General features: G+C 41.4%; 1 protein-coding gene across 1 annotated transcript in view; it reads left to right on the forward strand.

The window, feature by feature from the left end:
• The first annotated feature begins 11,647 nt into the window (after window positions 1-11,647).
• Window positions 11,648-27,064, forward strand: part of LOC118349952 (uncharacterized) — a 44,929-nt gene continuing 29,512 nt past the window's right edge. The window contains exons 1-3 of the mRNA XM_049096412.1: window positions 11,648-11,879; window positions 11,976-12,282; window positions 23,257-23,271. Of these exons, the coding sequence (XP_048952369.1) occupies window positions 11,837-11,879; window positions 11,976-12,282; window positions 23,257-23,271 (365 nt within the window). The 5' untranslated portion in view covers window positions 11,648-11,836. The remainder of the gene's footprint in view (window positions 11,880-11,975; window positions 12,283-23,256; window positions 23,272-27,064) is intronic.

Here is a 27,064-nt window from a genome sequence, read left to right on the forward strand (position 1 = left end):
GGTCTTGTTTTGTCAGTGTAGGCAGGGTGACACTAGACCCTTGCCCATGAAGCAATTAGCATAGACAAACTGTAGACGTTACAACAGTAGGTGCTTCTTCTTCACAAGTACACAGGCACATGGAGGCCCTGAGTTCAAGTGAATAATCGGATGTCATAGACTGAGTCATCTCATTCCCTCTAAAGGGACAAAAGTGACTGTAGAGTCAGGCTGAGCAAAGCTTCATAGAAGAGATGCACATCAGGTAAATGTGCTGAGGTGGAGCAGAGGAGGGCTTTTCAGCAACGTGAGCATGAAAACAAGTGTCCCTGGTGCCACCCAACATGAGCTCGATACAGAGAGGGTGCCCAGTCCCAAGACCCAATCTGTCCAGTCCTTGGGGAAATAAACTTTTATTGTTGAGATCACCACCCTAGGCTTTCACAGTCGGACTACACAGCATTTTCTCACCATAGACTTTACTCCTCTTGGTCTGTGCTTCAGAGCCAACTTCTGGGTGAGCCATGGTTTCCATTAGCATGGACGCCATGATAGTGCTTCAGCCCAGCATGTGTTGGAGAGAGCTCTTTCTCAGGGTAAACTATACACTAACGTCCAGCTCAGGAATCATCTGTGGGCCTGGTGTAAATGTGACTCCACTCCTGAGACAGTATAGTCTAATGGTGCCACACCACTGAGTTCTTGAGATTTAGGCCTAAAGGCCAAAATCTGCAGGCCCTCCCACCTGTTACTCTATCTTAAGAAACTTTCAGTTTATGCACAGCCTCCCACATCCCTTTTTGGTGGCACTTTCATCATTTGGTCCATTCTCAGCACAGCACAGATGGCGATGAAATAGCTTGTAGAAATGGACATTTGACCCTGTCATTACATTCATTTTGTAAATATTTCTTCACCAAATATCTCCGACAAAAATAATACTTATTTTCCATTATGTAGATTTTTTCCTCTAAAGTCAGAAAAAAACTCTCAATGTCTGAGATTGGAAGAAAAGTTAAATAATTATTGTGTTTCCTCAAAACATTTTTCATTCACTTAAAATTATATTTATGTAGTACACGACACAGCAAATGCTCAAGCTCTCAAGCAAAAGCAAAATATAATGGAGAGCTACAGATCCAGGGAACAACAGCTGTGCACTTGCCTGCTGTGGCTACCATTCTTTCCCCACCTCTCAACACCCAGCATCATGGGCATGAAGGTTCTTCCAAAATAGACAAAGGCAAGATAACTGGCAACAACACAGTGTAAGGGAGCTCAGTTAATTTGGGGTGGGGAGTGATATGATGGTGAAATGACAATCTGTATCATGTGCAAGAAGGAAGGCCTGGGTCACTGCTGGTCTGATGTTGTGGTCATGGCTGTAGCAGGCATGTGTGCAGTTACAGCTATGTGCATGCTTAGCAGAGACTCAAAAGAGCCCAAACCATCCAAACACCGCTGGTGGACCTTGAAGTGATTGGCATATGCAGAGGATCCAAGGAAAGACTCAGAAAAAGTATAATCTGGGAAGACTTATACTTTAGCCCATGCAGTCTATGTGCTAATTGCCTCAAATATGAATATGCTGCCCAATCCGTACAGCAAAACCATTGGCAGAGTCGAGGTCTTGCTCTATGTAATTTTGGTGTATGTAGACACAGGGTGATCCTCAAGAAGCTAGGCTGAAAAATAAACTAATTAAAAAAGAAAACATCAGAGGCATGAGTGGCCACATACTGCAGGGGATATATATCACAGATTACTTCAGTACAAACAACTTTTTCAAGGTACAAACACCAATAAAAGCAACTTTTTGGGGAAAAATCACAATCTAGAGTTGCTACAATTAAAAAAAAATAACAGCCTGGCAAAGAATCACAAAGTTGACTATTCTTATGGGATAAACCCCTTACATATCAATATAAACTGTCCTTGAGGGTGTGCAGATAATCTCTTTAGAAGAGAAATACTTTGAAGTAGCTATAAGAAATGTGTTCAATAAATACAGAAAAATGTGTTTAAAAATACTAAGGAAAATATGACAACAAAAATCAACAAACAGATATTCTCATGAAGGATAGTAAAATTATAAAACAGAATATATATATTCATATATATCTTATATACATATATAAGAAATAAAATCTAGATTATAAAAGTTGTACCTTGAAGTGGTATAGTCATTGAGAGCTTCAAGAGAATATTCCAGTTGGCAGATGAAACAATCTCAGAACAAGGAACTTCCTCCACCTAATAAAGGGCATCCATTAAAAGCCATAGCTGACATCATACTTAATGTTGAAAGACTGAATGATTTCCCCAAAGACCAGGAACAAGACAGGGATGTCTTCTCTGTTAAAGGTTATAGACAGTGCAACTAGAAAAATGTACATATATCTAGCAGACTGAAAAGAAAATTGGAAATGCCTTCACCCACAGATGACATGATCCTGTATGTAAATAATTCCAGAGAATCTACATGCACAAAAAAACCAAAAGAAGAACTGGTAAACAAGGCCGGCATCATCACAAAGTACACATGTGATGTACAAAATATCAGTTGTGTTTCTATATACTAACATGAACAACTTGAAAATGAAATTTAGGAAACAATTCCATTTACAATAGAACCAAAAAGAAGAAAACATTTAGGAATTAATTTAACACAAGAAGAGCAAATATTGTGCGTTGAAAATACAAAACAAAACAAAAAGAAAATTACAGAGCAATGCAAAGGAAAATTAAAGAATATCTGAATAAATGCAGAGAGGATTGATGTTCATGGATTAGAAGTTTCAATATTGCCATGCTGACAATTGTTACCAAATTGATTAAAGATTCAATGCAGCAGGCTTTGTGGGCACAAATTAATTTAAGCTTGGACTAAAGTTAACATGAAAACCAAAACACCTAGAGTAGACATAATAATTTTGAAAGAGAACAAAGCTAGGGGACTGACATAGTCACCCTGCAGAAGTAGTGGGGTGGGGGGTGCACATGAAATTTGATTTGGATGTGATACTGATGATGTTGCACGTACAGAGGGTGTGGAAAGCTTTATCACTAATGAATGAAGTCCTGGGTCAGCAGGGTGAGCCTTTCAAGCAAGGGCTTACAGGCCCTGATTTCAATGCTACAGAATAATGAAGTTTCATAATTTAGCCCATGTACTGCTGGTCTAATGAAATACAGAGTTCAGTGGAAGAAATCTGAGAGTCCAGAAATAATGTCTTGTGTCTATGGTCATTTGGATTTTAATAAATACATTGAGTTGGAGACGCCTGGGTGGCTCAGTGGTCAAGTGTCTGCCTTCAGCCCAGGGCGTGATCCTGGAGTCCCAGGATTGAGTCCCACATCGGGCTCCCCGTAGAGAGCCTGCTTCTCCCTCTGCCTGTGTCTCTGTGTCTTTCTGTGTCTCTCATGAATAAATAAACAAAATCTTTAAAAAAAATAAGTATGTTGAGTTAATTCAGTGCAAGATGAAATAGTCTTTTCAACAGCTGGCTCAGCTACAACTGGATATCGCAAGGCAGAAGAATAAATTTCTTTCATTACCTCCTCTATACATGAAAATTAATTCATGATGGACCATAAACTTATGATAGAGTGAACACTAAAAAACTACATGAAAATCAGAAGAGAATCTTTGTGATACAGGATTAAAGCAAGAGGTTCTTAGATATGACCCCAATCGCATTACCCATAAAAGAATACTGGATTCTGATAAATTGGATATCATCAAAACTGAAAGCATGGGTTTCAAAAGTCCTCATGAAGAAAATGAAAAGACTACAACCTCGTAGAAAAATGTGTGCACCTTATAAAGGGCCTTTTGTCTAGAATGGATAAAGAATTCCCACAACTCAGTAAGACTTAACATCACTTCAAAAAAATAATAAAAGGGTTAAAATACATGTTTCTCTGAGGAATATATATGAGTAACTAATAAGTACATGAAAATATTTTCAAAACTTAGTACCTAGGGACAAATGAAAAACCCAAGGAGATACACACCTGCTACAATGTCTGTCATCCAACAGACAACATCTAGCATGTGTCAGTGAAAACAGAGAAAATAAACTCCTTTTAAAAGAAGTAAAGTATAATTAACATATAGTGTAATATCAGTTTCAGGTGTACAATATAATTCAACATTTTATGAGTTATGCAGTGTTAGTCAGTGATTCTTTTATTCAGTATTTATGGCATCTTTCCCTGGGGAATACCTTCCTCCCTGGGGAAACCAACTATATCACCAAAGCCAAAACACAAAGCAATTAAAACACCCTCATCCCATCAGACAAATGGCTTATAGGAAGCATTTTTGTTAGAGAAAGGTCAATTGTAAAGCACAATAAATGGACAGCCTTTTATAAATGTATAGTGTTATTAATAAACATCATTAATGATCTCCACTAGTTCATGTCTCTGGCAGCAGCACTCAGTTTCCTACTGAATTCAGTGTAAAATCAATACCTCTTACTGCCTTACTTCCCCATATATGCAAGTGAATTAAATCATTCAAGTTAGCAGGTATTTAATAATTATTCCTGTAATCTTTATTAATTTTAATAATTCAACCTTTGTATCATTTTATTATTATTTTTATATAAAATTTACTTGCAGGGATCCCTGGGTGGCGCAGCGGTTTGGCGCCTGCCTTTGGTCCAGGGCGCGATACTGGAGACCCGGGATCGAATCCCACGTCGGGCTCCCGGTACATGGAGCCTGCTTCTCCCTCTGCCTGTGTCTCTGCCTCTCTCTCTCTCTCTCTGTGTGACTATCATCAAAAAAAATTTACTTGCAATGATGTATTCTAATAATACTTGTATTATGTCCATTTGATATTTTTAATAATTTATGGGATTAATAAATTAATATTAATAGTAAATATATGATAACTAACAATCTTTTCGCCAGACACCCTCCTTACTGTTCTGCATGTAGTGCATTATTTAATCTTCATAAACCTATGAGGTAATTGCTGATTTTCCTTTCTGCAGATGAGGAGCTGAGAAACAGCCGTGTGAGCACGGAGTCCAGGGCTCACAGCCAGGACAGGGGGCCCGGGAACAGCGCAGAAGGCCTGGCTTTGCTGGATGCTGGAGCCTCTGCAACCCAGCTTCCCCTTGATGGCACCTAAAGGACACGGATAAGCTGGTCTCTGAGAACCTTCATGGGCACCAGGTATGAAGAGAGCCCCTCAGCTTCCTCGTCATCAGACAGGTGCCCATCACCTCCTCAAACAACCTGACCCGGTGTGGTTGCCCTCAGGTTGGTGAAACATTAAACGTCAGGTGACAGCACAGGCAGTGTTTATACAGAATATGCATGTGTATTTCCAGGACCAGGAATTGGGAGATCAGATTCCCAGGGAAATGCTGACGCCCAGCAGCAGAGCCTCGAGGGGTGGGGGACAGCCTTGCTGTGACAGCCAGTCTGGGTGCAGTACAAGTGCCCGTCACTGCCGGGGGATGAATTAGTGCCCTGGCTCCAATAGTGGTACAAGGAGCGGCACAGGGGAGCAGTGAACTGTGGGGACAGACACATGGACAGAAATGGGTTGACGGTGGGGTCCTGGGATAGAGTCCCACATTGGGTTCCTCGCAGGGAGCCTGCTTCTCCCTCTGCCTATGTCTCACATGAGTAAATAAAATCAATATTCTCATTTGAGGCTGGGAAACGGGGGCCTTGCAAGGAGGAACCCCTTACCTAAAACTGCCAAACACACTGTGTCCACACCTGGGAAGCAGGTTTTCCTGCCTGGACACCCCAGAGGACTGTCCCTGTAGGACCTGCCTGCAGCGCCCAGCAGGGGGGGCCGGAAGACAGAGGAAGGAGCAAGCCCACTACTGTAGCTTTTAACCCAGAATCTCAGTACTGAAGACAGGACCACAATTCGCATTCAAAGCAACAGCCCAGTGAGGACAAAACTAATCCCTGAATCACAAACATCCACGCAGGTTACGTAGGGCACAGGCCTCAGAGCCTGGCAGACCTGAAGTTCTCCGTGTGTCTTTTCTAGCTGGGCAATCTCAGGTGGGTGACTCCACCGCCCTAAGCCTCTGTCTCATCTGCAGAATGGGATGAATGACACCTGCTTGAGGCTTGCAGGGAGGGAATCGGTGTGTACAGCGTGTGACACTCAATAGAGTGCATTTGTTATTATTTAATGGATGGTTTCTGTTACAACCTTTAAAATTAGCCTCTCAAAAAAGGCAAGCAACTCTTAATTCACAAGTGCTGGAGGAATCTTTCCTATATTCTGGTTCCAGCACCGTTACCTGAATGATGGCTCCTCAAGAACAGCTTCTGCTCCTTGCTCCTGGCAAGTGAGAGAGATTCCTGAGTTCTGCAAGCTCTCTGAAACTTTCCTCATGGCCCCTTAGTCTTTAGAGCTTAAAAGAAATTCTCTCTCTCTCTTTCTACACACACACACACACACACACACACTCACACCAACACACACACGTTGAAATCTTGTATACGGAATGGATGGTGTCATGAGTGTGTGAGATTTGGCGTTTATTAGAGTTGAGTTTGAATCAAGGCTTCATTACTTACATTACTTTGATCAAATGAAAAGTTTTAAGATTGCAATTTGCTGATGTATCAAGTGTGGTTGTTATAATCATACTTGTACTTTATTATAGGGAACAAATGGGTAAAGAATCACATTGTATGTGAGTTGACAAATAGTATTTATTTACAAAGGAATAAACTTGACCCATCCCAGGCCCATGGTGGAGGATGTCTCCAGAGTGAGCATTATTATTCTTATTCATAGTGACTTTCCCAAGGACACAGGTCCCCCAAGAGGCAGGGCTTGGACTGGAGCTGTCATTCTGTCCTCTTCGATGCAATAAATCCTCAGGGAGTTAGGAGGTATCATTCGGCCTCCAGGGCTCCCCTTTGGCAGCTCCATATGAGAACGACCTCTCCCCTCAGCACACCACTGATCAGACCATATCGCTGGGTGCTCAGAGGGCCGGGCCCCCAGGCTGGACCCATGACTGGTCAATCCACGAGGCCAGCAGATCTGGGAGGCTGGCAGGCATAGGGACTGGGTCTGAACCAGCTGTTCCCTGCAGGTTGCGAGCACCTGGCAGCCCTGGAGCCTGTGGGAAAGGCAGGCAGGATGTGAAGCTCTGGCTGAAGTTTCTGGGCTCCATTGGACTCTTCTGGAAACTGTCCTGGCCCAGCCCTGCCACTGCCCTAGCAGGGGATGGGGCTGCTGTCTGGGAAGCTGTGGAGTGGCACCAAACAGCAGGGGGCCCTGGAGCATGAACTGGGCCCTAGTCTGGCTTCCTCTCTCTTCCACTGTCAACAACTATCTTAGTCTGGTGTGTTGAGTGGTGATTTGCATCAAGGCAGGTTCTCATCCATGTGTCACCCTAGACTGACTGCGTGAAAATTCTGTTTCCTGAGAGTTTCTTCTAAATTCTGTGCAAGAAGCACACTATGTAAACTAGTTTTATTGATACACTTACAAGAATGTCTGAAACACACACGCACGATACAGTGTACCATGCCTATAGATTAAACATCCAGCGTCTTTCAGGTGATTGTCCTAGTGCTCTGAAAGACAGGTATGAGTCCTCACAAAGCTCATTATGAACACTACTGACCTAGTTCACTGTGGTCACAATACAACAGAGAGAGAGAACTCAGGAAATTGTAGGACATTCTAATAATTCCTGCTAAACAGACTATTTCTCCCACAGCTACGAGGTAGCACCTCCAGTCCAGCCGAATAGAAATATAAGTACTAGTGTGTGTGATGTCCTTGTCCCCAGGGGCACAAAGTTGATGAAGGTTTCTATCACCACCATCATCGTTCTGAGTTCTTGGCACATGGCAGGTGTGGACAGCAGGAGCCTCCAAGGAGGAGGGCATATTTGTGAGCTTGGACTAATTCCAACCCCATAGCGAGCACAGACCCCTGGGCCTGCATCCCACAGGCTCCAGGAGACCAGACATCCAGCGTCTCACTGGGGGTGCACAAGGGGGATTTCCTCATTCTCGACTTCTCTCTAACCTCTCCTGCACTTGGGGTGGTAATAATTCCCTCGAGAAGAGCTGCCATTGGTAAGGCCCATGCTAGCCTGGGACATGGTCCACGTCGGAACAGGAAGGAAGGTGGTCGGTTCCTTTATGACTGTGTGATTTCTCTTTGCTGTTGTTTCTCAGCTGAGCCCTGGGACTTGGAGTAGGAAGTGGTGTTTGATACCATAATATAGATGCTAGGGTGCTCACCTCTGGATTATTACTTCTTCCCCCCCTATTTTCAGTGGGTATCTACAAAAGGAGTAAAATTTACAAACATGAATTAAAATGACAAATCACAGAATTATTAGCTATCATTAAAAATTATATATCAGCTGAGTGGCTCAGTCAGTTACCATCTCCCTTGGCTTGTATCTTGATCCCAGGGTTCTGGGATCGAGTTCCTCATCCAGATCCCTGCTCAGTGGGATGTCTGCATCTCCCATTACCCCTCCTTCTGCTTCTGCTCTCTTTCTCTCATGCCCTATCTCTCTCAAATTAAATAAAATCTTAAAATAATCCTATATTTGCATTTTCCCCTTACACTGACATTTTTCTGCCTAATATTATGAGCATGAATTTAAAATATAAGTATAAATGAACTATAATCACCAGTAACAATAGCAGGCAAAGAGGGAGAAATTTAAGATTTCTCTTTCTCTGTCTTCCCACACCATCTCTATTGTACCCTGTACTCCATGAATAAAGTCTAGCGCCAACAGTGCACCCTTTCCATGCTGTACTAACAGTCTGTTGGGAGCAATTTTTCTTGTTACTTGTTAAAGAATTTTCTTTCCAATCTAGTTTGATGGGAATTACTACTTTCTTAGGTTTGAAAACATGAGACTGCTGGCCGAGCAAGGATTTTCTGGGACTGCAAGACAGTGAGGTTGCCTGGGATAGTCTGCTCTCAGAGCATCTCCTGGGGCAGCCTTCTGCACAAGGGGTCCCTGAGCAAAGGATGGTCAGCCAGAGTCCCTGTCCTTCCTCACTTCTCAGCTTCTGTGATGACACTTGATATTTCTACTATTTTGGGAATAGCCATTCTAAGGTGTGAGGTGATACCTCGTTCTGGGTCTGATTTGCATTTCTCCAAATTTCAGATAAAGAACAAATAATTTTGTAGTTTATGACCAATATTGCATAGCACTTTGCACTTTTTTCCCATAAAATCAGACAATCCAATGAGGCTGCCTTTTTCATAAAGAGGCAAAAGGCTTTATCTAGCAAATTAATTTTCTATGAGCAGACACATACACTTATACTCATTCACATTTCCATATATCTATTGAGGAGAGTCTAGTGTAGACCAAGACAACTGATCCTAATTTCTTCTAATAAAGCCCATTTAAAAATGGTCAGATTTGTCACGCTACTTCAAAAGTCCAAAGGAGGAATGTTCAAGTAACCTATATTGGAAAAAGAGCCTGGCCCCTATCTCTGGCATGTGGTGGGTGCTCTGCATGTAGTGACTGAATTTGAAGGTCACTCAACAAGAGGTGCACACAGTAGAGAGAATGGGGTGGGGCTTCTAATCTTACTGCAGCAGCTCATAGTTTCATCTTTAAGTGTCTAAATTTCTGTGATTGTATAGCAAAGTGTGAATGTCCAGGATATTACCTATGACTGAGTTTTAAAGTGGGATTATAATTTAACAAATGAGAAATATTTTTTAAGAAAAAGTGTGTATTCAACATAAAGTATTATAAACACGTAAATTGAAGAAAAAAGAATGTTTTATCTATAGTCCATCATTAAATTATATAAGTGACTTTCCCGGGATCCCTGGGTGGCGCAGCGGTTTAGCGCCTGCCTTTGGCCCAGGGCGCGATCCTGGAGACCCAGGATCGAATCCCACGTCGGGCTCCCGGTGCATGGAGCCTGCTTCTCCCTCTGCCTGTCTCTGCCTCTCTCTCTCTCTCTCTGTGACTATCATAAATTTAAAAAAAAAAAGTGACTTTCCTGTTTATGGTTTTCTGGGCTTGTCTAGTTCACTAAGGGTTGATATCTCATGTGCATCCAATTCATTCCATGTGACTAAGTGAAGAAGTCACATTAGATCTCAGACTCTCCCATGGTCAGAAGGGAGCTGTCCCAGGTCGGGAAAAGTAAGCCAGCCTCTCAGAAGTTAAAGGAAAAGGTCCAAGCTTCATCACCTGGCTCTTTGCACGGGGTCTGCCTGAGTCCACACCTGCTCTGACCCACCTGCCTCTCCCCTGGGGCTGAGGTCTGGGGCCATCAGAGCAGTTGTATTCATGGCCGCAGCAAGATGACCTGGGAGGACAGGAAGTACTGCTCTCTCCACAGCCACCTGATTCCTCTCACCTGAAGACCAATGGTGTCTTGCTCAGATCCCCCAAACACCAATGAGGACACCTATTATTGTGTCCCATCTGAAAGGTTTTTCCTACAACTTTTTAAAAATGTGTGCATGTTTTAACAAATATGATCTTTTAGAGCCATGTAGAGTAGAGCATAGATGCACCACAGCTGGAAGAGAAGCAGAGGACAGGCAAACAATTGTCACCTGTTGAAATGCACTTCCAGGCCCAGCATGGACCTTCTACACTCTGAGGTGCCAAGTCAGCAAACTCAAATTTAGGTAACTCTCCTGTCCTGTAAATGCTGCCCTTGACCAGAGAGACATCCCAGTCAACCAGGCCCAAACACCAGGAATGTGTGATGATTCCCCTGATCTAAGTAAGATCAGATATGCAACCCCAGCCAGTAAATTTAAACTGAATACTATCTCAGTACACCTGTCTGACCTGCAGCCTTGTGAGGAAATCCCTGACCTCCCAGCTTATCCTGCCTCTGGACTGCTTCTAAGGCTCTATGAAAATCCCATTTGCCCTGGAAACCTGGAGCAGGTTGTCCACTGCTTGTGAGGCCCTAAACTGCCCAATCCATGGATTGTTCTTTGGATAAATGACACCACGCCTTACAGACTAAATTGTTTCACTTTTCAGTTTGACACACCCAGGGGAGTATTTGGCTAGAGGTTTGGGGCAGACTTCAATTACACACTAAGCCACATCATGGCCAACAGGTGTTTAATGTCAGCAATGTTTGAAGACAAATGTCAACAGTAATAGAAACAGAGTTTTGAATGCTGACAATAGAAATTAAATTTAGTTTTATAAGAAAAGGTTAGGGACTTACTTCACAAAAGTAAGATAATCTAATTGGAAAATTCTAGAAAAGGGAGAAAGCAGCAAGAAAACAATTCAGCAGGAATTCTTGCTCTGTACTTATCCCTGCCTCCCAAACAGGCTGCACACACATTCCTCTGTTAGGACCAAGTGGCCATTTGAGGCTTGAGCTTTGTTTCCAGCCAAACCTGGGAATATCCTCACCAATACCTTGTAGATATGCAGTCTTGGAAAGGTTACTTAAATGATCAACCAGGCTTTCTCCATTTCTAAAGTGAGGGAAGTAGCATTCATCCTACAGGGCATTTTCCGGATTTGATCAAACAATGAGCAGAAACCAATTCGGGTGGTGCTCAGATGTAGTGGATGTCCAATCAAGGATTGCTGTTCTCACTGGTGCTGTCATGCACCAATTTTGCTCAGTGTTTCTCAGCACCCTGAGCATTATGTTCCCTCCCCCATTGTGGTCAGACCAGTCCCTGCCCTTTGGCACCTCCTTCTATCCAGCCTTCTCTTACCAGTACCTGCAGGTGCCCTGGGGCAGCAGAGTCTCAGAACTTAACCTGCCCTCTGCCACCCACCCAGGCAGTCTCCTTCCAGCAAGTGTAGCTCCGAAGTTCCCTTGGTCTTCTTTTCACCAGGTGGGACGGTAAACCATGCTGGGTCCCCTTGCTGTCCTGTGTGCCCTCCTGTTTCCCGGTAAGTCCCAAATCCCTCCACAGTGCAGGGTGTGGTGGATGCCCTGTGGTTCCTGGCCATCCTTGTCTCATTACTGTCCCCCTCTCCCTCTCTCAGGTGGTGGAGCAGGGCTCAAGCTTGAGCAGACTCCTGTGGTCGTGGGGCGCTTGGGCACCTCGGCCACCCTGCTGTGCACAGTGGATAGCTCAGTCTACTACATCCACTGGTACTTCCACAAGAAGTTTGCAGCCCCCAAGAGGCTCCTCTATCTAGACATGTCCAGCTCAAGTGTGCAGAGGGATACATCTGTGAAAGCACACAAAGTCAATGCCAAGAAAGGCAAAGACAGTTACAGCTGTAACCTGTTGGTGCAGAAGCTGGAGAAGAGCGACGAAGGCGTGTACTACTGCGCTGCCTGGGAAGAGCACAGCCACTCCTGCTGCCCTGGCCCCTGCACAAAAAGGTTTCCATCTCCCAGGGTGCTCCACGGCTGGCACCTTCCTCTCACTGTAGGTCTCTGTGTTGTCCTGGAGTCCACCCTCAGCATCCTGTCTTCTGGTGGACAACTTCTCCGAAGGTCCACTGCATATAATCCTGGAAGCTAAGCAGCCCCTAGTGCTCAGGCTGGTGCAGACCCAGGGAGCTGTCTGGCCTGGAAGGACTTTTCTAAAGATTGTAAGGGGGGAGTGTCTTTGAAGGATTTGGAACAAAATCTGTGCCACTCAATGTTGTAACCACTAGCCACTGGTCACATGTGGGCACTGAGCACTAGGAATGCAGCTAGTCCTCTATTCCAAGCTGAGATGACTGCTTGTGCAACATACAAGTCCTATTCTGGAGTCTAAAAAAATGAAATATCTTCTTAGTAATTTCTATACTGATTAGATGTTGAAATACTATTATAGATATCTCGCAGTAAATAGAAGTAATCCTAGAATCTTATTTGCTTCTTTAGCTTTTTAAAATGCAACAGGATGAAAATATTTGTGTCTCCAATAGTGATTTATATTTATTTCTAATGAACAGAGCTGTGGCAGACTGGCGATTGAAGAATCTGACCATGCCCATGATGAATGTGGTAATAAAATACTCTGCAAATCATTTCAAGGGTAAAGGACTTCCTGGAGTTTTGCCACAAAATGGTTGAAAGCTGGGATCTAAAGTCACCTCCTGATTCCATTTTCTATGTTGCTGCCCCGCCTCCTGCTTAGTTACTTGCAGTGGAGAGTCAGGGAGCAGAAGCTCAGAAAGCTGAGGGCCTACTTTTCAGCACCCTCCTGCACTGGCATGTCTGGGGCTCAGCTCCTGTGGGGGGATATGATCCTCATGCAGGTTAGTGCATCAGCCCTGGATGAGTCTGGGGACCTCCACCTTCTGCTCTGAATGAATGTTGCTCCATGTGGGATTTTGGGATCAGAGTCCCTGCACCTCTCTTCTGTCCTCTGTAAAATGAAGTTGTGTAACTGCCACAATTATGTGATGACTTCTGTATCAATCCAAAAATTGTATCAATAAGATATCACTATACTTACTTCTTATAATATTAGTCAACCTCTTGACAAAAAAATAAAATAAATAAATAAAGAAGAGCTACATTACTGATTCTCTAGTTCCAAAGAGGAAAACCCTGCTATTGTATGTGGGAAAGAAGAAAAAGCCCTCTGAAGAGGTCTAAACTGAATTAAATGCATTTTTAATTGAAAATTCAAATTTTATGTAAAATATAATCACATTGACAAAAATGATTATTGTAAGGAAAATGTACACGATCTTAAAGAAATTGGCCCCTATGATTCACTAACTCCTTATCTATCTCTCTGAGCTGCCTTTGTAGTGAGAGATTATTTTTAAGACAGGCAAGGCTGTGAAGGAGGAACCCAACCAACAACGCAACCCTCTCCTTAAGGCCTTGTTCAAGGTTAAGAACTCCAGCATGGTCAGGAAGGGGTAGGGGTGGAGGAGCAGAAGTTTACCTTTGCTCTACTCTGGGGTTTTTCCCTCATTTGTCTTCCCCCTTTCCTTTACACACCGAACCCTTTCCTGTCAGTACCTGACTCTACAGAGTAGAGATTTGACCTATTATCATTTGGTTACAGAGAAATTTGCTAAATATGAAAACAATGTCATGAGAGGTCATCCCAAGTCAATGCAAATCTCAGTTTTTAACATGGTTCCATAGTGCCTTTGAGTTACATCCTGAGAGGACAGTGGCCTTGTGCATGTAGCAAGCAACCCTATGTGGAGGGAAAAACAAGTCTATATTTGGAGTCACTTCCTCCCTCTGCCTTTCTCCCTGTGCATAAGGTGAGCTTCCTCAAAGACAGCTTGGGCACACACAGCCCTCCTGTGCTAAGGAAATGTTGGCTAATTAAATGGTTGTTTAAATGGCTGATTTACAAAAACACTAAAAGAATCTTCTTAGAATGTACAGCACTGATTCAGTGGCAGGTCCATTAATGCCTACTGAAGTGAGATTGATATTTTGACTATTAGAAAGGGGCTCATATTACCTTATGGATAGGGGATTTTGTATAGATGGATGCTTGAATTATCTTGATGTTTGGGCTCAAGTAATTTTTTTAATTCCTGAGGTGGGTGAGACACTATGATTTTGAGTAATGGAAGCAGCATTATATTACGAAATTAATGCTGATCAAAGACTAAAAACATATAAAAATCATTGTTTTCATAGTTATATTATCCATTACTAACTGATCACACATGCTAGTACTGCGGAACATGTCATGTCTGTAAATCAGTCATCTTCTAAAAATCACAAATCCAAAAATTTCTGGATACACCTGAAAATCCATGTTGACTCTTCTGTGTTGGGCATCTTCATGTTCCAAGCCCAGAATGGGTTCAGGGACACAGTCTTGGATAGAAGAAAGGTCACAACTGGGAGAGGTCATTTCTAATCCTTGAGATCAGGAGACCTTTTACTATGACACTTTCATACTCTTATTTTCTCATAGAAACCTCTATGGCTTGTGAATTTTATTTTAAAATGTATTTTTAAAAAGAATTCACATGTTACTTAATATTAAAGTTCTTGATTGTTAATGAGCACTTAGATATAACATGTGAAATCTGATATTTAGAAATGTGTGTAATAACTTCTCTCTTAACCATTATTTCTTCCCCTCTCTTCTCCAACAATCTTAGCTTCATTTACGAAACAAAATCTAGTTTTCCCTGCTGATTCCCAAGACTCCATTTGCTGGTTAGAGACAAAGTTCATGCCTGAAGAGCTCAGAGTAACTTCTTGGGCTGAGTGCGACTTTTCCTCTGTGTAGAACAGGTGTCAAGTACTACAAATACTCAGTCCTCTTATTAACATTATACTGTAAGTTATTTGATTTCTTTGCAACTCTTTTGTCTAGATGCAGGTGAGAAATGATAGCATCTCAAGCAGAATTGCTCATAACCATAGTTTTTTTTTTCAACAAAGTTGTTCATCATTTCCATTTCCTGAAAACATAATCTGCCAAGTTCATGGAATGTTGCCAGAAACTCATCCTCAAATATTCATCTGGAGACTGAGAAAAAGACCGACTGTCAAGTAGGACTCTACTAAAATCCGTCCCCTGTTTTGGGGTCACGGATCTCTCCCCCAGGCAAAGAACAAGCATGGATGCTGAGGGACACAAAGACTGGATTCTGGGTAATCTTCTGTTTCCTCCTGAGACCAATGTTCCACTTTTCTCCCCATATCTTTGTGCCCCAGGTACCTAACCCCTGTGGATTACAGTAATGGGAATCTTTGCTATGATTTCCAATGGAAAGTTGGCCAATGGAAATTGGAGTTCAAAGAACCATCACTATGTCACTTACAGATGCATTTCTTCTTGGGCACCAGGTTTCCAAGCCTATGGATCCGGGGCCCTGGGAAAAAAGAAACAAATTCATCCAGTGGTTTGAGTGGTATAAAATGGAATGACCTCTCTCACACGTACCTCTTGGTTCCTGAGCAGAAATCTTTGGGTATACTGGCGAGATGGCACTATAGGTTGGCCTGCGAGAATGCAGGCCCCTTTTAGGGAGGGAACCCTAAGGTCATGCTGCTCCTATTTCCCAGTGTCTTGCTGATGCTTCCATTGGCTGCTCCCAAACAGCAACCAAAGAGTAAGGAAAACGATCTGTGCACTCCATAAGGGTCCACCTCCTAATGCCCAGGGAAAGCTAAGAGAGGTAGACCATTCATCTGGAGGAGCAAAAGAAGGAAATCCAGCTAAAAGTCAAGTAAGTGGGTTATATTTCCCCCTAGATAAATAAAACTATTTGAGGGGGTTGGGAGATTTATCTAGTTCCTTTCATTTCACTTTCTACAAAGCCACCAAGGTCCCATCTTTAACAGAACAGGATGAGCCCTGTTCCTTCAGTAACAAAACAGGAAACTGGACACGTGTTGAGAGATTATCATTAACTTCTGTGCATTTCTAGTTGATACACTTAGTAGAGATGAGCTTGTAGATTATTTCTAATGCTTTTGTTCTTCAGTTCAATCAAAGATTCTGAGGTATTGGTTGAGTCATTAAGTAAGTCATCATCACCTAAGTAGAATAAAATAAATAGAAATCTCTCTGTAGTTAAATGATTATAGTCCTTTATGAATCAGTATTATGATGTATCCAATTCTGTGTTCTTGATTTTCTTTAATACAATAAACAAGGAAACAATAGCAAAAACAATTCTCTTATTAAAATGAAGTAGACTAATGTCTGCCACTTTTTAAGGTCAACTAAAATACAGTCTCTCACATTTTTTAGAATTGATCTATATTTTCTGTCCTTCCTTCATCTACTTTTCCGTTACCTAGTAGTGAACATTTAAGTGTTTCAATCACAGAGTGATCATTTTTTTCTCCTGAAAGTTCTGTTGCCTTTAATATTTTAAACTTATAAATTGAAGTTTCCTACAAAACTACAAAAGTCTGTAGTTCTTTTCTGAAAGTGGTAGAATTAGCATTTTTAGTCCACAGATCAACATATCTCTTTGCTCTCTTTTGCTCAAAGGTAAAGAATTAAGTTCTTTTTGAAGCTTAATAAATATAATGTCCTGTTATGATTTCAATAATAGGTATTTTTATCGAGAATATCTTATGTATTTTGTAGGCATTGTATTATTTTATGTATTTCTTGCTATGTAATGTCTCTGTATCATAGGAAAGAGGAAAGAGAGTCTGATGGCTATTAATGTATCCCCACAGATGTCACTACCCATCCCTAATGTCTAGTTTGACATAATTTCCTATTGACTTGCATTCCTATTTAGAGATTTAGAGACTCTATCTTGAAACAGTTTGATTATTTCAGAGAGTAGTAAAGTGTTCAGAGATTTTCAGTAATTGTGAAAAGCTCAATCTGAAGGTCCCTACAAGGAACAATTTGGAATTCTTATTCTTTTAGCTTCCAGATAATGTGCTAGATGTTGAGCCTGTCAAGGAAATAATGTGATCACCATAAAAATCCTGCAAACAGACCTATTTCACGGAAAAAAAGAAATGATGCTTAGACAGGAACAGAAATGTTTCCAACAGGAACACCGGTGGGGCTCAGTGGCTGAGCATCAGTCTTCAGCTCAGGGTGTGATCCCAGAATCCCAGGATCAATTCCCCCATCAGACTCCCCATAGGGGGCCTGCTTCTCCCTCTGCCTGTGTCTCTGCCTCTCTCTCTGTGTCTCTCATGAATAAATAAGTAAAATCTTTTTTTTAAATGCATCTTTTAAAAAAGATTTTGCGTATTTATTCTAAAGAAGATGTGGTTTATGTATACAATGGAATATTACTCAGCTATTAGAAACGACAAATACCCACCATTTGCTTCAATGTGGATGGAACTGAAGGGTATTATGTTGAGTGAAATAAGTCAATCGGAGAAGGACAAGCATTATATGGTCTCATTCATTTGGGGAATATAAAAAATAGTGAAAGGGAATAAAGGGAAAAGGAGAGAATATGAGTGGGAAATATCAGAAAGGGAGACAGAACATGAGAGACTCCTAACTCTGGGAAACGAACTAGGGGTGGTAGAAAGGGAGGTGGGCAGGAGGTGGGGGTGACTGGATGACGGGCACTGAGGGGGGCACTTGATGGGATGAGCACTGGGTGTTATTCTATATGTTGGCAAATTGAACATCAATAAAAAATAAATTTATTTAAAAAATAAATAAAAAAATAAAATCTTTATGTTAAAAAAAAGAAAAGAAATGCTTCCAAACAAATAGTGCATGCAATTTCAATATAATATTGAGCCACTGATTTGCCTTAGTGATTGTTAGCTTTGCAGGAATATACTCAGGCTTTGTGACCAAATATGGATTGTCCCACACCTGCCACCCAACACAGATCCTGGTGAGAACAGTATGAGTGATCACTCAAGAAGCCAAGGCTGAAGGGTCACAGTGTGCACACATTTGGAAGAGTTCCCCTTGTGGAAAGTCTGCTCTGGAATCCTTCCTACAGGTAGCCTGACAAAGGTTAAGAAAAATCACATATCTTCTCTGTTTTGTGAAATTACTTTAGCAGAAAGGATCATAGGTCATCTACATGGAGAGCGCTCAAAACCCCATAGCCAGACTAAAGTAAACAATCAAAATGTTCAATGAGGATAATGTTTTGGAAATTTTCAGCTGGCATAGTTTTATTCTCCCACATACATCATGTCATCTGGAGCCCTTCCACTGCTTAGGCTAAGCCACAAGAGATACCACCCATGAAAGGGGATGGTAGCCAAGTGCAGAACAAGCTCATTTTTCTAGTTAATATGAGATAGTGAGCTTGAATGTCAGATTTATATGAAAATGAAAGGGGTTTTCTAAGTTTCCAAACCTCCTATTTATAGATTGGCAGGCAATCCTGGCAAAGTAGGAACACAGAATTTCACTAGTGGTCCTAGGTGCAGGTAAGTGGTGGTGTGGTATCAGCCAAGTTAGCATGCACCCCAGAGGAAAACCAACACTCACGGCTGGGATGGAATGTGAGACTCCGGGAAGAGAGTAAGAAAGGCAGTTTTTGGTTCCCTTGTCTCTCAGGGTCATATCCCAGAGAGGGTAAAATCTTCTTCCACAGAAACCCAAAACATGGAGGGAGAATCTGAGAACATCTGGTTGATGTTAAACTTTCAGAATATGGCCATGGTGGCATCTGCAAAGACCAGTCCAAACCAGCACTGACTTCCCCACAGGCTGCCCATGACGGAGACCCAGACGCCTCCCAGAGTCTCTAAAGGAGTGTCAATTAGGGTGCTGGAGCTTAGCAGAGCAAGCAGCAACTGGGACTTACAGAAGTTGCAGGGTGGAAACTTTATATCCCATGGCATGGTGTGAGTCCGTGGTGGTGGCCTCAGGGCTGGGTTTTGCACAGGACACTTCTGGTGAAGCAGCTGACCTAAAGATCAGAGGTGCAAAGGGCTAGAAAAGGGTGACAGGAAGACTGTTGGAATTAACTCTCCTCCCATGTGTCGTGATGTAATCCTGAGGATGAGCAGGAGACTGAGACAGAAAGGATGAGGAACCTGCCAGAGGAGGAACTATTTTCAACTGGTAAGTTTAGTGTCTCCCTCCAATATAAGAATGAGGAAGAGATAACATATATGCATTACCTATAACAAGGACTCTTCTGTCCCCTGCAACACACCCATAGTTGCAGCCTGTATTTTTTCTAACCAGTGTGCCCTGCTAGAGGGTGCCTATGGGAGGGGACACAGTGGGGACCAAAATGCACCCCATGTCCACCCCCCTCTATACCGTGAGCAGAGCTGAACCATCCTGGAGAAAAAGTTCCTTCTAATTATTATTCCAACACTGTGCCCTTTTTTAATTAGTTAAAAAGGAGAATTCTGTGCTACAGGAGACTGTGCTCAGGAGAGAGTAACTACCTAGTTATGGAGACACAATACAGGGTTTTTAAAAAGCTTGGACCTGAAAAAAGGGAAAGTGATCTAAGAGAAGAATTGTCAAAGAACCAATGAAAAATACTATTGTTTGAATCTAGGGAAAAAATTTACATTTCAGAGCCTTGAGAGAAACTGACAGTCATGAGAAATGCAGTAAAACAGCAAGAAGTACAACAGCAGCAAAAGCCATCATTTGCACAGACCCCAGAGACCACTGACTCTGGAGTCAGAGGAGGAGCAATTTTTTATACTGTCCACAGAACATAGTAGGTGAAGCCACAGACAACTAGGTACCAGGTTTTAGAGGAGTCAGACAGCCCAAGAAACTTCTCTTCAGTTCTGCAATCTCACCATTCCTGCATGGGCAACCTCAGCCCCAGCCTCAGCCTCAGCCTCAGCCCCGACCCTATGGTCCCTGACATATACCCCAGTCTTAGAATCCGGAGGAAAAGAAGCACACAACTACCAGGTGTGCCTGCTGGATGCCAGCCTTCCTGCTCCAACTTCCCATCGACCTGATTGTGTCTGATGAGAGCTTCTGTCTGGTGTTGTTGAGAACAGCCTGAGTGAATCTGGGACCATTAGTTCTTCATCCTGAGATTTCCCAAGGGTCTGGATCTGGATAGCATATCTGCATAACAAAGGGCTTGAAATGGAGAGAAGGCATGTGACTGAGGTCATAGAGGTGACTGTGATGGGCAGGTGTGGCACCAGATGAAGGAAGAGGAACACAAGTCCTGCTGGGGTACAAATGCCCCAAGGTAGAACATTTGTCTCTGGTGTTTGTGACATCGTCAAGGGCTGCATAAGCCTGATCTCTAGTGCAGCCTCCATACACATTTGCTAAATTAATGTGTGAATAAATGAATCTTAGGAAGCATTACTGAGGAAGAACATTTAGAGTATTTCCCGTAATGAATCCTAAACATGCATTCTAGAAACTTGAGAGAAATATGTATATATAGACACATATGTACATATATGCATACATATGTACATGCACATATATGCATATTACTATTACATAGTGGTATATAATATGTCATAAAGTCCATACAGAAGAAATGAAGTATCTTGTTTAAGAATGTGGGTTGCAAACCTAGATCCTCTGGTAGAAATTACTGTTCTGTCACTCACATCAGAGCTTTGATAAAAAGGCTGGAGTATCAAAAGCTTCCAATTTCTCCTTGGAAAGATGAGAACAGTAATAAAAGCACCCACTTAGCAGGCTCTGTGACCATTAAATGAGATAATGGAGGCAGCATGTTTGTAGCACAGCACCTGTCACATAGAAATGTCGTCAATAATGTGAGCTATCAGTGTTATGAAAAATGAAGAAAAGAAGATCTCTATTTTCTGAAAGTATTTAAAATAAGGAATAAAAGATAAATTCTGTCTCTTTTTTGTGCCCTGTTTGAAATAATTAGTGAGGAGCAAAGACATTTTCCCACAAAGAATGTGTTTAAAGTGGCCATTTATCTCCTTGCTTTGCTCCAGCATCTGAAACCTTCCTCTATGCCCGGGGAGTTTCCCACCTTATGAGTCTCAGTGAGAGAATGAATTCACTCCCAGTAGAGGAAGGAAAAAAGTCAGATACTGTCTGTCAGCCTTCCTTGAGCTCAAGTCAGGTAGAAAGTGTGGGCTTCCCCAATTAGACACGATCCCCACAACTATCAACTCCTCAACAACACACACAGAGAGACACACAGAGACACACACGTACATATGCACACGCACTCACAGAAGGACACACACACACACACGCAGGCACACAGATACACATACATACACTCACATGCACACAGGGTCTGGAAGGAAATGCCTCATAGCAATGGCAGAGCAGGGGACCTCCCTCCTGAGTGGCCCTGTGTCTCCTCTCCCTCTCCTCTTTCTCATTCCCAGGAGGCACCTTCCTGTGGAAAAAGAGTCAGTCTTCTTAGTTGTAGGACATTAGCCTTCTGGTCTACCACCCTCCAATACTCAACATTCAACTGTGGGGATCACTTCAGAAATGATATTTATGGAAATCAGGGGAAAATAGAGCCGCTGCTTCAGGAGAAAACAGCCATTCTGTCTTCTTCCCCTCTTTTCTCCTCAGGAAAGACCCAAGCTGGAGTTCCCATTAGCTGCACATGGCATGTGACAGGGCCACACGTAAGTTTTAGGCAGAACTGCTTCAAGTTTTAATACATGCAATTGTTTAGAGAAAAACGTACAGAATCATAAAGGGCAGGCAAAGAAGCTTAGCTTAAGAAATGATGAGTAAAAAAGGATGAGGAAAATCAATCCAGAAAAATAAATACTAATAACATGTAGCTGATTTTTCAGGTGACTACTTCAAAATGGTCATGAAATATTTTCACAATGGAAGTTAATGGAAATAATAATGGTTCAAAGTATGGGAACATTAAATTTCAGACAGGATAGGAATAGTAATAATATGTAATTCTTCTCAAAAATTTCCTATATTCCAAAACCTGTGCTAGAGGTTGCAATAAGACAGAAATAGTCTCAGTATTTAATGTGCACTAACTTCTGAGACAGAATTGTTTTCACATCCATATTCAGGTGAGGATTTTGAGACAGAAAGAAATTAAGAAATTTGCACAGATTCAGGCAGCTAGCTGAGTGAGAGAGATAAACGGTCCATAACTTCAGATGCAAAAAATGCTCCAAGGACATGGGGAGTTGCTCAGAATATGAATAATACTGCACCTGTGACTCATCAAAGTATTTGTGATACACAAAATAATATTTATGTCTGTGTATCTGCAAAGAAGAAATCTAGAACTCCATATACCATAATGGAGAGAGTTGTTGGACACGGAGAACTCCTTAGGGGATTTTTATCTTCATCTTTATCCTTTTTCTCTGAGTTTTTTCAAGGAAGATCTTTCCCCACATACCCTTAACACTGTGACATTCCTTGAGTCATTAATCACTCTTTTCTACCTCTCCATCTTGATCTATGAAATTAAAAATATAGGCCTCCAGAAAATGTGATTTCTGAGAAGATGGAAAAGGTGAAGAATGTTTAGGAAAAAAGTCTATCAATTAAAAAATACTCATTAAATATTAGTTCATTTTTTTGGAGGGGGAAGGGAGAGACAGAGGGAGAGAGAGAGAATCCTAAGCAGGACCACATTCAGCACAAGCCCAATGTGGGGCTCAATCTCATGACCCTGAAATCATTACCTGAGCAGAAATCAAGAGACAGACACCCAGACACTCCAAATATTTACTCTTCTGGAAGTCAATATTTATTAAACATGCAATATTTTAAAATATTATATTGAGAAAGTACATTCATAAACAGCTCCTGGCAAGTAGAAACTGTTCTCATTTCCACAGAAATCAAGACTAAACCACTAAACCACTTCACTACAGGACAATACAAGGAACAAGATATTGTCCCCTAAGTGGAGACAGAACAGATAGTGAACATTAACTGACAAATCCTTACAATGTACTCAAGCACAAGTATAGGACCTGATCTCAAAGAATAAGTAAATGCCCGTTTTTTAATTATTCATTGATTTTTCAACATAAAACATGGAAAAGTCTATTTCTAACCATAGAATCTGCAGTGGGCATCTGTGGGAATACAGATCTCTCCTTGCAACTTTCCTATATGAGCTACTCACCTTAAGGATAAATTCCTCTCACCAGTGAGAATGGGGCAAATTAACAAGGCAGGAAACAACAAATGTTGGAGAGGATGCGGAGAAAAGGGAACCCTCTTACACTGTTGGTGGGAATGTGAACTGGTGCAGCCACGCTGGAAAACTGTGTGGAGGTTCCTCAAAGAGTTAAAAATAGACCTGCCCTACGACCCAGCAATTGCACTGTTGGGGATTTACCCCAAAGATACAGATGCAGTGAAACGCCGGGACACCTGCACCCCGATGTTTATAGCAGCAATGTCCACGATAGCCAAACTGTGGAAGGAGACTCGGGGTCCAACGAAAGATGAATGGATAAAGAAGATGTGGTTTATGTATACAATGGAATATTACTCAGCTATTAGAAATGACAAATACCCACCATTTGCTTCAACGTGGCTGGAACTGGAGGGTATTATGCTGAGTGAAGTAAGTCAATTGGAGAAGGACAAACATTATATGTTCTCATTCATTTGGGGAATATAAATAATAGTGAAAGGGAAAATAAGGGAAGGGAGAAGAAATGTGTGGGAAATACCAGAAAGGGAGACAGAACGTAAAGACTGCTAACTCTGGGAAACGAAGTAGGGGTGGTAGAAGGGGAGGAGGGCGGGGGGTGGGAGTGAATGGGTGACGGGCACTGGGGGTTATTCTGTATGTTAGTAAATTGAACACCAATAAAAAATTTAAAAAGGATAAATTCTCCAATGAACATCAACATATTCATTCACTCTGTCCCCTATTTAAAGGCCCTAAAGTCTAGTGTTCAACTTTGAGATCTCCTCAGGGGAAAGAGGGATTTGCAGACCAGGCACATACAAGAGATGGAATTCCATGGGATCCTTCAGCCTTTCTCTCACCTCAGTTGGGCTCATGTTCTTTATGGTCATTTTAACCTACACTGTTCATGACCTTGACTATTTCTCTGTGGGGAGACCCTTGCTTTCTTGAGCCTGATCAGAACCTTCCTAGTCCCTTATAGTTTTTTTTTTTTTTTTATGGAGGAAAATTGGAAGCCAGGATCTGAGTGGAACACCTGATGAGAAAGATCAAACTTTTCCAAAAGGAATGCATGGCAAGTGTGGATTCTGCTTCTGAATATCTCTTTGCTACATTACTATTTTGGTTCTCAAAATATCTTTACTAAATGCATTGTCTCGTGTCATGTATGGAAGAGAAGTGTACTTCGTACCATAGTGTCTTCTGATAACAGTCCTGATGAGACAAGTTAGATCAATTTTTCAATATGAGACTTAGAAAAGTTAGTGAAAAGTTTAATGTTAAAATAATGAAGAGAGGCAAATGTTTTATTCTTCATTCAAAAGTCAGAATACATGAGGCCTTTAACCAGCATTTTAAGATTGATTAATAAAAGGGAAAATGTTTACCTCAAAAATGAAAAAATATTAAAGTTCATACTCCTACATTATATCTCAACTACATCCATGTCTTTCTTAGTGAAAGAAAGAATATGAAAATAAATATTCAAGTTTTAAGATACCATTTGTCAGACAGACAGGATGGGCTTCTCTTCCTTACTTATTTATTGATTTTATACATTTGAAATAAAAGTAGGAACAAGAATTTTTACAATGAAAGTATTTCAGAAAGTCATTTTTTCTTCCTTTTCAATAATAATAAAAATACATCTTGAAAACTTTAGAAAGGGCATAAAACTGCCATGCACAAAATCTAATTTATGCTTATTATCATTTATCAGGTGCATTTATTTTATGCTCATTCTCATTTTTGAACTGATAATGTAACTTTGTCAATTTTGATAGATATTTCTTTCATCAGTCATAGATGTAAAACCTGGGACAAAAAGAGATTAAATACCTCAGTTCACATCCAAAGGGGTAAGTAATATAAGGAGGTGTTAATTTTCATAGGCCATTAGTATTGATTTTTCATGAAAAGTTGGCAAGATCCTGATAAATTTTCAATAGATGAAGTTAACTAAATGGGCTAAATGGTAGAGGAAGCTGATTATTATACATATTCAGGAAAAATACTATCCTCATAGATCATTTAAATACCTAGAATATTGCTCACAGTAATAATTTAACCAAAAGAAGAGAATGTTTCAAATATGCAAATCTCACTTAAAATATATATTTATATATAAAATACCAAGCAATCCTAATTTTAGTCACAAATACATAGAGAAAATTCAAAGTAAAAGTAAAAGATAGGTGCCTTATATCATCATTTTTATGTCTCATTTTATGTGGATTTTCTTTACGTTATTTATACATGTTGTCATATTTACCGGATGGGTGTCTTTTCATGAGTTATGTCTCACTGCCACCATCCTCGTTTGTAAAATGGAGATTAATCATAACAGGAATCACATGGGACTGCGAGAGGAGTAAAAAATAATTCAAGTCCACAATGCACATTAGATGTCTAATAATTGTAAAGTGAATCATTACATAATACTCATAACATTGCTTTGAAAGTGATCCTACATGTGACATCATGCTCATGAGGCAGTTGCAAGGCTCAGGGTGAATGGAAGCTGGTTTCCAGAGACTGCTTTGACCCATGTATCCCTAGCAGCTGTGGTCTACTCCCTTCTTGGAGGAACCTGATTATAAATGAAATTTGATCTTTGAGCCCTATTTGCTCGTGACATTTCAATCTACTTTTAAAAACAAAACAAAACAAAACAAAACAAAAAAACCTCCAGTTCTTGTGCACATGGCATATTCAGTAATGTCAAAGAGATATTTCAGGGTCTGATTTTGTTCTGTTGTGCTATGTGACAGAAGAGTAGAGTCAGTTTCCCATCTGAGTCCCCAATAACAGCAAATCAGAGACACACAGACATAAGGGCTGAGTCCAGCAGACCTGTCCCCATATTACTGAGCAGTGTTTCCGTAGTGTGGGATTCCTGTAGTATGTGAATGTGTGAGTGGGTTTGAGAAATATCCTGACTCACCCTATACAGATACGTTTACCAGGAATTTATTTTCAGATTGAGAATCCTCTTACCACATCTGCCCAGCACTCATGGGACACAGAAAGCCCTAGACTTGCTCAGATCTGTGACAGATCGAGAAGAACTCCAGGGAACTATCTAAGCCACCACTTCTTCTAAGATCCCAGAACCAGTCCCGCCCTCCTGCAGCTGTCCTGACAAGTCTTGTTAACAGGCACCTCACTTCTTACCTTATTGATGGAGAGCCTGCCAAGCCAGAAAAATGCCACTTCTGGAAGTAGTCATCTTCTCAACCCTCTGGGCTTATGAGCTGTCCCCCAGGCACTTCAGTCTACAGAAGAGACTCAGGAAATTCTTTCTTGTTGCCTTTTTCCATATCATTTGCTCATGTGAATTTCTCTTCGTTGTTTGCAGTTGGCCTTGGGCGGATAAAGATGGAACATCCTGAAATATCATTTTCTAGAGCAAGAGATGAGCGTGCCCACATATCATAAAAGGTTTCCCTTAGGACATTAACAAAGGAGCCATTCACTGGTACTGACAGATACCAGATCAGGGATAAAATATCTAAAATTTTCTCAACAAAGCTTCCTTATGGTCACTTAAGTGGGAAGAACCATAAGCTTCCATGACAACCTTGACAATAAATATCTTAAGGAAACAACATGAGGCTGTGAACTACTGTGGCTGCTGGATTTGTATC

This window comes from Canis lupus, chromosome 18 (assembly GCF_003254725.2).
Source record: "Canis lupus dingo isolate Sandy chromosome 18, ASM325472v2, whole genome shotgun sequence".
Taxonomy (NCBI): Eukaryota; Metazoa; Chordata; class Mammalia; order Carnivora; family Canidae; genus Canis; species Canis lupus.